At 42.0% G+C, this 12551-nt stretch overlaps 1 protein-coding gene across 3 annotated transcripts in view; it reads right to left on the bottom strand.

The window, feature by feature from the left end:
- cadm1a (cell adhesion molecule 1a) overlaps positions 1 to 12551 on the bottom strand; it is a 330464-nt gene that overhangs the window by 51530 nt on the left and 266383 nt on the right. For all 3 annotated transcript variants that reach the window (XM_034550066.1, XM_034550068.1, XM_034550067.1), the window contains 3 exons: positions 11738 to 11890; positions 10738 to 10875; positions 3781 to 3939 (listed from right to left, as the gene is read on the bottom strand). In XM_034550066.1, the coding sequence (XP_034405957.1) occupies positions 3781 to 3939; positions 10738 to 10875; positions 11738 to 11890 (450 nt within the window). The remainder of the gene's footprint in view (positions 1 to 3780; positions 3940 to 10737; positions 10876 to 11737; positions 11891 to 12551) is intronic.

Genomic DNA, 12551 nt, shown 5'->3' with positions numbered 1-12551 from the left:
TCATAAAGAAAGAAAGAGAAATGTACACTTTTATTGATCCCTGTGGGGAAATTCTTCTCTGCATTTGACCCATCCTTAGTTATTAAGGATGGGCTGCAGTGAAGCGCCCGGGGAGCAACTGGGGGTTCAGTGTCTTGCTCAAGGACACTTTGACATGCAACTATGGGGAGAGCGGGGATCGAACCGAGTACCTTGTGGGACGACCACTCATCCCAATGAGCTACAGCAGACCCCTTTGCAAGAGTGCTGTTAGTGACCGGGTGGGCTCCATGATAGCTCTGACAGCTTGACGGATTAGCAACATGGAGGCGTGGCTTAGTAAAGGATCAATTGTGATATCCTTCGTTGAAAATAGCAAAATGTCTTTAATGCGCATTTTTAAAGTATGTGTTGAAAGAGATTATATCTCTCAAACAATCACTTCATCAAAAGCAACGTTTGTTTCACCAGCAGTGCCATTAGAAATAATAGCCAACATTATTTTTGGGCAAAACATCAAAAGCTTAATTAACCCCAAGCTCACACTTGAATGCTTTCAGCACAATGTGCCCCATCTTGTTTACAACACAATGCTATTGTGTTGCTCCTACATCAGATGCTCTAGAATAAATACCTGAGTCATCTCAATACAGACTGATTGCCGAGTCACAATGGTGTAATTACAGTTTTTTGATTGTTCTTTTCACCATTTTATAGCCTAAATGGAGCGTTCGGTACTTGCATTTTTAATCAGCCTGCAGACAGAGAGTTGTGATTTCAAAGCCGGCTGTTAAGTTTCACACTGCTGTCCGACCTTCTCTGCCACAAACAACACGTGTCTGGCCATCCATCTGTCTAAATCACACCCTGTCAGTGGCCGGCTCTCAGTCTTGGTGATGGACAGCAGATGGGCGAAAAGCCAAAGTCTTCTGCTCAGTGGGCATGTACGGTTTTAGACAGGAACCCTTTGGGTTTTTTTCCCACTCCAGGCGCAACATGGCATCCTGCAACTTTGTCTTCGCTTACAACGTCATCTGACCTTGTCATCTCGGAGCCATAAACATGAAGGACGCTAGGCATCTGTAAGTTGTTTTGATAGCCTCAAGTAGTTATGTATGAATCCACTGCCACTTCCGTGGAAATTAAATAACATCTACGGTATGCAAGGAGGCCGTTATCATTATGCTAACTGAATTATTTGCTTTATTGTGTGCCTCACCTCATAAGCCCTCAAGACAACACTATCCATCTCTCCGCAGCCGGCTGACCTTAAGGGAAAACCAACCAGGCAACAAAGCAAAACAGCTTGCGTTGCTTATACACATGAACATTACAGGCTTATTTAATTATGCTTTACCCTGACAATGGCCTTTTTGTTGTTTCTTACTACACAATGCATTCCATTTCACTCACAAATTGACCACAAAGTGAGTAATTGTAATGTAAATCACTTCATCTATCAGTATAATATATAATCAATAAAAAAAACACTGTGTGACAGCAAAAGTGAGCTTCAATTTACGGTTCCTGTTGTTTATGATTTCATAAAAAAGGAAATGACAGGTGACTATATTCTTAAAGGTTTGTAGAAAGGATGTAATTTGGGACCAATTATAGTGGAAATGGAGACCGGGAATCTTTAGACATCTCGAACCATTTAGGACATTAGATTAAGTTAGGTATGACATATGCACCAAATTATTACACTGTAATTATGTCTAAGTGCAAAACATAAATACTACAGTGTGAGCGTCTCACCTGGAAAGCTGTGGCACTGAGACGCTTCCAATTAATTAATACCAATTTTAGTTAGTGCACATAAAAAGGACACTTTGTGATATCAAGAACAGCTCAAGACATCTTCCTCATAAATTAGAAGTAAAAAAAAAAACTAAAATGTTGAAATCACCGTTAACAGTATCGTTAGTATTCTCTAGAGTATCACTCTACATTTTATATGCAACTGTATATTATCAAAAGAGACGGTGCAGTGCAGTACTGCCCATTGCAGTGTGCACAGAGCGTGAAGCAGTGTGAGGTGCTGAGCTGGGTGGTCCATGTGAGCTCCGGTTATCAGAGGCAAACTAAATGCCATGCTGCCTCTGTAGATGAGCTGATCTCCTTTTCTCGCTCTCCCAGGGAAAGGTCAGATATCTACAGAAGACTTTTTTTCTTTTTTAATAGAATGCTAGGACATCCTAGAGGCCAAAGACATAAGGTTACAGAGGCATAAAATACATAAATTCTATCATTTTGCATCAACGAAAATATCCCAAACTCCACATTACAAAGGTCTAGCATTCTAATTATTGGTCACATGGCTGAGTAGTCACTTTAGATTCATGTCCAATGTTATGGTCAGGCCTTAATCGCATTCCTTTTATATGAACCACTATAAAAGGTGTTGCAAATACTCATCTGTGATAAAGCAGTTGTGGCAATAAAAACATGACCTTTGACTTCAATTAACCTTGTGCATTCCTTGTGGACGCCGTTGCCCTTGGACAGATTGTCTGTCTTTCAGCGGCTGTCGTCGGCTAGAGTGAACATAGTGATTTCATATGAAACTAGACAATCTAAGGAACCCATTGGTACCAACCATGTCATGCTGGCATGTCTGAAGTGAGGCTAAGTAAAGCGCCAAATAGGCAACATTTAGGTAAGGGAAAAACTAACGTTGCCATATTTACAAGGGTCCCTTGACCTTTAACCTCAAGATATGCAACTGAAATAAGGGAATGGGTTCTATGGGTACCCACAAGTCTCCCGCTTACGATCATGCACACTTATTGCTGATTCCGTGCAGTTTGGGGCAAAAACAATGCAGCTTTTGGCTGCAGTACAATTGTGTCATTTTCTCCCATTCTAAAAGTGCTTCCTGCATATTGGTCGTCCCTAATAAGTCTTGAAATCTTATAAATTGGTTGTGACTAGAACGCTGAGACTTGTGGAGCGAATAACATCTGTGTTAACATGTGATGATGTTAGAAATGAAAGAGAACAATATTGCAGCCATCTGGGCACCCAGAGCTCCACAGTCAGTCGTTCATATTGCAAATATATACAGTCAGGGCCGAAAGTATTTGGACTGTGAACCTTGATCTACAACTACAAAGTCTAATCTGGCCTTCCTGTTCTTCAGTGTCACCAGTGGTTTGCACCTTGTTGTAAACCTTCTGTTTTCAGATTCATGAAGGCATCTCTTGATTGTAGACTTCAACCACATATTGACTGCATCATTTGAAATCCGTGTAAAGAGGAAAATAAGAACAATTGCGTCACACTCCAAACACTTATGGCCCTGACTGTATATTGTAATATGTAAACTAGAACAGAAAAGGGCCAAAAAAAAAAAAAAAAACACATTTGTAAACATGAATTTGAATCCCTTTGCACTTTTTGATTCATCACACACTGAGATAGTTTCCTTCTAATGACATTGGAGAAGTTTCGGTGGGTGGAAAATATGTGAAATTGATGTAATTTAATTAGTAGAGATGGAAGAATCTATTCCATTGCGGTCCAATTTGCCCCTTTTATTCATCATAACCAATGCAAGGAAATCATTTCCCTTCAGTGACACTGTCATACATGTCACGGCACCCAAGTTTTAGCTAGGGAAGAAGTAGCAAATTTATGCCATTTAATTAGTGGAAATGGAACACTCTTCTCTATATATTTCTAGTTCAATTTCCAAGTTAAGTTGATGAGACACTTGCGGGAAAAAAAAAAAAATTGCATAATACAGCTTAAATATCCATGCAGATTTTTTTTTATTTATTACCGACCAAAAGTACTTACACTGCACCTCCAGGTATTTTTGTGCTTGGAAGTCCTTGACTGCAGGGTGGTCTACGATGCAAGACACTGGCACACCATCATCCTCCTTGCTCACAGTGAACGTCAGCCGGCTGGTTACTGTGTACATCTTGTCGTAGGTCAGCTCCACCATGGGCTTGCCTATGGGACACGTCAAAACACGAGCAGGCTTATTAAACACAGCAACGCAGAGGTGCACTTTGCATTCCAGTTAGAATAAGAATGAGAATCACATTAAATTAACGTCACTTTGTGCGGCCTGAACACAGGTAGGTACAGAACAACATTCTTTACTTAGAAAGCATTAGTATTGATTGATTGTTGCTTCGCAGTCCAGTTTAATGTCATGAAAAGGGAAGCTCTTAACAGAAAAAGGAACATAATATTGATAACCATGTTTTCATTTAGCTAAGAATGAGCCCTTCGTTTCCTCATAGCGAGCGGGTCTTCTTCATGAGACCGTCATGTTTCCACAGTAGGCCGCAAAGGACAAACCAATAGCTCAAGTGGGAACCTTTTGGCGGTTTTGTCGTTTGTCTTAAAAAAAGCCACCGGAAGTTCTCCGACACGCTTGTGAAACTGCCGTAACGCGCGCCGCTAAAAACCCGGTACAGTCAGCCACCACCGGACCTCCGCGGCTCCTGAAGTGGTGCGATTGTGGTAAAGATGGACTCCGAGGAAGGCGAACGGCGTCACGATGCTTTTTGAATAACTGAAGGTTGAAAAACCGGGAGGCTGTTCTAAACATTACACTCATCTCTATCCATCCGTAGCCACTTATCCTTTTTGCAAGGTTGCAGGGGTTTGGCGCCTATCCCGGCTCACAATGGGTGACAGGTAGCGTGCGCCCTGGACAGGTTGTCAGTCTATAAAAGGTTGACGAATAATGAACATTCAACTATTAACAATTACAGGCAATTCAGAAGCTCCAGTTACTCTAACCTCTATGTGTTTGGTCTGTGGAGAAAACCGGCACAGACGTCACCATCTCGCCGGGGGATTTGAACCGAGGACCTTCCTTGCTGTGACGCAACAGTGATCACCACTGGCCCATCATTCTTCCAATTTTCGTGCAGTGCCTGAATTTTAATCTATAATATCTAATTCAAGCTCAAACACTAAACACAGCACTGCTTGTTGCCTTATTCACTTGAATGACTCCCCATAGTTTGCTGATTGGTTGGCTTCCTCCTTCAGGGCGCCATTGATTTTTTGTGGGTTTTCCAACACGTCATTCATATCATGAAAACTGAGCTCCAGAGGTTAAGGCTGGCTTAACAAAGAAAATATGAACACAGTTGGAATGCTGTTATTATAAAGAAATCTTTGAAAAGATTACCAAAAGCTCAGATCTCTTCCTAACTTGCTGAAACTAATTTTTTTTTTTTATGCACCCTTGGGTCCTCTGGGAGTACTTTGTGAACACCATGTTTTTCTTGAAGGGTCAGGCCACTAAGTTTTACTTGAGAAAATAACACAGTTGAAACCTTTGTACTCAAGGCTGTCAGGGAAAAATGCTGATAAACACAACCATTGTGTGGCCGCGAGCCGAATGTCTTTCTTTCATTGACCTTACCAAATATGTAGAGTGGAAATGAGGAGGGTGTCCATGAGAATGGTCAGAGAAGGTGAATCAGCAAACAATTGCCTGCTGTCAGCGGCTACTGTGCGACTGTGAATCACTCATTAGGCTTTAAGAAGCCAGATTTATTGTGTGCCCACCGTTGGCGCAGCTCTGCCAGATCTGAAGCCTGCAAAGTAACCCTCCTCTGATTAGCCGCTGCGCTGTAATAGCACACAGACAGTATGTTCTCCAAAGCAATGAAGAGGACACCTCATCAGAGTCATACAAAATAAGAAGGATGGCTGGAGACAGCGCCGCACGGCAGAATCCCAAACAGAGATTGATTATTTTTACCCCTTTGTCCTACTTTCCTAACAGTGTGAAGCAAAGAAAGCAACACAAAATAGGATGCTGCCAAGGGAAATGCTCTGTACAGAGAGAAAACCAGTTTTAATGCGAGGAGTTGCATCAATCAGTTTGTATTTTAGCTGTAAAATATGCACTAAGTGCATAGTCTATCTACTCCCCGTGCTGCAGCTCTGCCACTGTGGCGACGCCGTCACCGTGGTGACAGCTGTCTCTTCGGGTGCTGGGAAAGCAAACCTGTGTGATGTGCCTGGTGCAAAGGAACAGGTTGTCATGAATAAATACCACGAGAGGCTTCAGATTTCTGAAAGCACCTGAAACGGGGAACCTGAAGGGGCGGAGACGTCTTTATTCAAGCGCGGTCTCTGGATGTCTTTCTTTACAGCTCAGGATTTCATTGTAAAAGCACAATACTCACCATACGCTAAGTGTCTGTGGGTTTGAAACCTGTACAAAGGCAGGTTACTTCGGAAGACAATAATAAATGCTATCAACAATGGTAATGTTCACATGACCCACAGAGTAGCCTCGAGCTCACCGTCCATGTGTGCGGGGTGAAGATAACACAAGTGAACCCTGCTACGTGTTGGACAACACTAGAAGTTGCTGGTGCCCATTCCTCGAAGGAAAGGCAGAGGAGACAGAGTAATCTAGTAATCTGAGAGAACTCCAAATGTGCTGCATCGAATATATGAAATGTGTTCAAATAGAAAACAATGGAGCTCTTGAGGGAAACACAACTCGATGCATCAATACACATTCGAAACAATTGGTTTTTTTCTTTCTACCGAAGCCCACTCATCATGCAAGGTTTATGCACACTGCTGCGTTGGGATGTATACGCCCCGGAGCCGACGTGTGGCAACACTCCACAAAGCAATTCACTCACATCGCCTTCCCCGAGTTGGCACATCACCAGCCAATACTCCTCGACTATTCTTTCCTGTGTTCGCTCATCCAGTTTCTGCTAGTAACGGGAATCAAATAACACACGTCCAATGACGTGACGCTGCGCGATAGGACCGGTGGGAAAATACCCGTTAGCCATGAATGTACAGCTAACTCCACTTTTGCAGTTTTAGGCACGGGCCGGGTCACCAGCGATGCAGCAAAGCGGAACATCCATGAATCCCCAGAAGAAAGGGGACGATGGAGACTTGGCCACATGGCGCCTGCTTGCAGAGCCGGCTGACAAGCTACTACAGCTGGCTAGCCAGGAACATGCTAGCACTGGTCAGCACTAGCGTCATCCAGTGGATGCATGCATGTCATCAAGTCTGGTCTCGAGAATTACGTTTAAAAAAATAATAATTAAAGTTCTGTTTTGTAAAAGTAAGAAGTGAATTGTTCGTGATAACCTTTTTTTTTTTGTATTCATAAACAAATAGTTACTCAAACATTGTTTCAACGTTTTACTGACTCAGCTCTTTTGATTTATAGAATGTGATTTTACAAGGCAATATAAAATACTTATTCATAGTAAATATTGTCTGCAAGCTTTTTGGGCATTAATCTATAGCCTAGTAATAACAAAGGTCATAAATGTGAGAATTAATATATATATATATTTTTTTATACATATATTAAAAAAAAATTCTAATACCCTTGTTTGTATCTTTAGTTATGTTAAACTATCAAGTAGTTTAAAATGATGTGACTTCAATAGAACCAAACTAGAAAAGCCTTTCGTGAGTATTTATGAGTTAGCGGAAGCTCTCTTTCATTCTGTTTTCAGGCCTGAGAGGCCAACGTTGGACTGAGGCCAGAGGAGATGATCGTCACTGAAAGGCAGTGCAAGGTCAAGTGGCACTGAAAGTGTTCTCTAGACCTTAACATACAAACTCAGGTGGCCCTGCTCTCACTTCTTTAACTGTGATTTGTTTAACCGCATTCTTGCTGAGCAGTAAGGGAGTCGTGTCTGGTTAAAACAAATTGTGTGTCTCGACACTTCAATCGCTTTTCTTTACCCAAAATATTTGTTTCATCCACTTGTGGAGTCTTCCTGCCGGGGAAGAGTCGGGTAATTGAAATAACATTGTGGTCGTCTCAAAGGACTTGAGGCTATTGGCTGTTCTGGTCCCTGTCAGTCAAAGATTTGCTCTGCCTACCGGCTCTTTTTCTTTCTTTTTACCCCTCTTGTTTTCTTTTGTTTTAAAAAGACAATGACATCCATACACCCTGCACTGCTATAATTCGCTCTTTTCATGACTCCCACTGTGTTGGTAAATCAAACAACATGATTTCAGTAAAAGAAAAAAAGGGTGATAATAGTGAGATTACGGGCATGTGCATATTAGGAGAGATGCTTGGATTTACATTGGCAAGCATGACGATCTCAACCTTTAAATGATATTTACAGTAAGAGAGCCAGATTATCCCTCCAGGTAATGAAGAACAATTCTGTGGACGTTTAATTAGAAATAAGTCTTCCTGGTGCCAGAACTTTTCTTTCCCGTCTTCCATTTTTTAGCAGAGCAACACCAGCTTGCATGGCTGGAGTGTAAACACACTGTAGAGTTATTTACCTTCTAAAAAGCTAGCATTAAAAACGGCTTTAATATTAGTCAAGTTTTACGTGCAAATGTAAAATATGGGAAATCTATGGGAGATTTTTGATGATTTTAGAGACGTTTTTAGGCCTTAACACCTTTTCACCTGGGGTGGAAACAGATGAAGGCAAATAGCATGCTCCAAATGCAGTCTTGTAACAAGTGAGCCTTTAAGTACCACTGAGTGTATTATTATGGTAAAAAGATTTAATAAAAAATGGTATCCGTCAATTGTAGAACTTCAAAGAGTGCAGAGCCTTTTCTGTAAATGTGATTTAATTCCCAACAAGTGTGGGAAAACCACACGTGTGTGAGGCCGAGTGGCATTCAGCGTTATAGAAATATATATATTTTTTGCCATTTAACATAACACGCAAATGAGCATTGTTTGAGTTTCAGCTGGTTTTAGACTATCCCCGACCGTGGCCCAGATTTGAGCAGACCACTACGGGTGGTGCTGCAGTGTAAAGGTGAAGCTGCTCAGGGGCCTTCTACACAACTTCTGATCTGGACCTTTGTTTCAAAGTCTTTACAAAGCTAGCCGTCTGGGCTGTAAGGTGGCGCTGCATGGCACGAGGCCTGTTCACCCCTGAGCTCTGCTCAGACTTCTAAAGCTCAGCCCCCTTTGATGATGCCGTGCGGTGCCAACAGACTCTGGCCACCGCATTGCCTTAATGGAAACTATTCAAAGTCACAGCAGAGCTCTATTTAAAAAAAAAAACAACAACAACAACAGCATTGACGCAAGCAGTAAATATGTTACGCCAGCAAGGGTTGAAAGGAATTTAATTTAAACACATGGCACAAGGGCTTAAAAAATGCACGGGTGCATGCAAAAGTTAGAATTCAGCAACACTCCTACAGAAACGTGTGTGCAGGTGCATTCAATAGGAACACCAGAGGCAAAAAGATTGTTTTCACAGAAATTGTTTTTATTCCGTGGCGAACACAGTCAACACAATATTTCATGATGACCTTTTAAGCCTAAAACAATGTTTTCTTTTCCGTTGGTTTGTTCAACAAACCATGTACGAAGTGATAAGCAGCCAATGAGGTGTGTCATTTTGTGCATACCAAACTTGCTTTCACCTATAGCAGTTTTATCCATGTCCAAGGTCTTTTCCTCCGTGGAACCAAACAACGGATTGCAGACTGCTCTATGAAAGGAAATGCTCAGAAAGAAAAAAGGGTATCGATCTCCAGTGTCCCCTGATGCCCACGGGTGGGGCCTGTGCTTTGCTGGTGAGTAACAACACACTATTTGGCGTCGTCGACTTTGGGATCTATCTAAAACGCTTCTTCTTGATGTTTTGAAATGGTTTGGCTGTCTGAGGTTTCCACCTGCTGTGACATACTGCCCCCTCGAGACATTTTGTCTTATTGGTTTATCCATTACTCAATCAGCAGTCCACCTGGCTATACTGCAAGATTTAAAAAAAAAAGTTTTTAGTCCTGAAATTAAAAGTCCATGTTGGTTTAAATCTTGATTAGATGTATTCCTTCTTAAAACTGGGTATATTTTCAATGGGCAAAGAAGTGATTCAAGTGGTCCGAGAGAAAACTAGACTCCCGCAAACGCCTTTTCGGCTCTGTTGTCCGGTTTTGAAAAAGCTCAGACAGAAAGGCGTCCCGATTGGCCGTTCTACAAATGCACATGTGCAGGACGCTTCAGGCGGTGACGGCCTGATTTAAATGGTGGAATGTCCTGCAGAAAAAGTTATTATTCCAGCACTGGCAACAACTGCCTAAAGTGCTGAGCAACCCAAGAATGGACGACAGACTTGTCAAAAAGAGAGAGTCTGATATTATTGTCGGATATGTTGCTAATATCTTAGCATTTTGCTAAGTAGCCAAAGGCTCACAGCTGCAGTTAGCAGAGGGCTAAACTATTAGCAGCATTTTCTCTCCATATGTCAAATAGTTTAGCCTTCTGACGAAGCTTAAGTCTAGTTTACTAGATTATTCAGACTTTTTTTCTTTTAGTGTAGTTTGACTCAAGACAATGTGAGAGCATTTCAGTCAAACTTAAGCTAAATGTGTCCAGGTTTGAATCCACCTGACTGGTTGACGTCCTCAAGACTTTTTTATTGTTATTATTCTAGAAGGAGAGTCTGCTCTGATGTCTTTGATTGAAGTAACACGTTCTCTTTTAGTGTTTGTGGACTCACTAAAAAAGAACAGCTGATTATTATACACACACAATGGTCGAGGTAACAGGTGAAGATTCAGGTAACAGCGGAAGCAGGAGTTTATACGTTTTTCTCTGGTTCAGTGTGTTTATGTCACACAGAAGTATTCTTTGTTCAGATAACCAATCAAAAAAGCAGATAAGACGAGTGAACATTTGTGAAAAGAACTTTTTCTGCAATACGACACGCCAGTCGTATTGTGTCAAGACAGGAAATTATATAAATGCTGCACGATTGCGAGAGGGTCTCCTTGTGCGCGGAGTCGACCTACCTGGAAGCTCTTTATCTCCCTTCATCCATCTGATGGTGGCAGCAGGCTTACTGCTCATGGCAGTGCAGGTCATCTCTGTCTCGTTGCCCTCGCTCAGGACCTCATCCCGGCCCTCGATGATGGGGTTACCTGGAGGAACTGGGACGGGACACACAGAAAACCCCACTCCGTAAACATTGGGGCACCGCATGGTCAGAAGACCTCGGAGCTGACAGGAGACAAAGTAACTACAACCCTAGAAAGCCAATGTGTGTATCAGTATTTGGATAGAGTTGGAGATAAAGTGCAAAGTATTTACTCTACGTATTGTGGTACATAAACCCAGCTACAGAGTGCTAAAGGAATGGGTCACTGTCACATTGTTGCACTTCCTTTACGGCCTCCTTGTGTCAGCAATTACCAAAGATTAGAATGCTACAAGTCCTTTTAAAACGCTTTATAATGCGTTGTGATTATTGTTATAAAACCTTTTTGATACGTACGAGTGTGTATACCTATAATTAGAAAGATTTTAACCATTATAAGTGTATTTATGACACAGAAAGGGTGAAATTCACATCTTGATATAGATTTCAGGTTTCATTTATGCTAAGTAGTAAATCAAAATATACAAATAATGTGTATTCAAATATACAAGGAATGTCTTGCATGCATATTGCATAAAACCGTCACACATTCCACAGGTGTGTGTGTGTGTGTGTGTGTGTGTGTCCTTGCAGTAGTCTGTATGAATCGTTTCATGAGTTCACTTGTGGAATATGGTCTCACATTCTTGTATTTTAGCTCACTTAAACACACCAACATTATGACAACGTTTCATAAGCAACCACACATGAAATACACGCTCCTCCCGTTTCTCACTGCTTTGAGCACGTCGGCCATGTTGCTCAGGATGTGAACGTACGCCGTCTTCCGCAGTCTGAATGTCAATTAACAGGCCGCAGACCAATAACACTGAGTGTTGTGTGTGTGTGTGTCTGTGTGTGCTTTGTTGTCGTACTCAGCACGGTGATGTCGGCGTAGGCTTCCTGCGGGGGGTCCGTGTAGAGCTGGCAGACATATCGACCCTCGTCCGACAGCGAGACGTTAGACAGCGACACCCGCAGCTCGTTGTCTGAGAAGTTCACCAGCTGAAAGCGAGCGTCTTTCAGTGCTGAGGGAGACACAAACACACACTTTTGAGTTCATTTGGCAGACACACACACACACACACACACACACACACACATACACGTCTGTTTTTGGCCCCTGTTATTCATTGTCAATTTGTTTTCATTGACTATACTGCACTTTGTGACCCTTTGTCTGTGAAAGGTGCAATATAAATAAACCTTACTTACATACGCACTTTAAAATGCCAGTAAATACCTCGAATAAGTTTGACTGGAACATCAAATGCTGTAATTAAAAACTATATACAAGAGTAGACTTTACTCTTTACTTATTATTCATCCCGTTGAAGTATTTGGACACACTTTCTTCTCGAGTGTCGGATGCAAATGTGTACGATTTTTTTTTTTATGCCCGATCCCTCGATTTTTTTTTTTAGTGAGCCAAAACATAAATGGAAAAAAAACCAAACCTCATCACACGTCAATATTTTCCGTCAAATCCTTTGCCGTGATTGACAGTCTGAGGTCTACGACCCGCAGACATCAGAAGACCCCCATCGCAGCTGACAGCCTTTCCCTGTGATGCTGTGCCATCTCCACTTGGAGCTTTTTGTTTTCTGTTTGTTTGTTTTTCGCTCCGTGGATTGAGGTCAGAATGCCTCACCGTCACCGTCTCTTCTGTCATCCACTCCTTCGCCTGGC

Source organism: Cyclopterus lumpus, chromosome 14 (assembly GCF_009769545.1).
Source record: "Cyclopterus lumpus isolate fCycLum1 chromosome 14, fCycLum1.pri, whole genome shotgun sequence".
Taxonomy (NCBI): Eukaryota; Metazoa; Chordata; class Actinopteri; order Perciformes; family Cyclopteridae; genus Cyclopterus; species Cyclopterus lumpus.
This window is presented reverse-complemented; position numbering and strand designations above follow the sequence as displayed.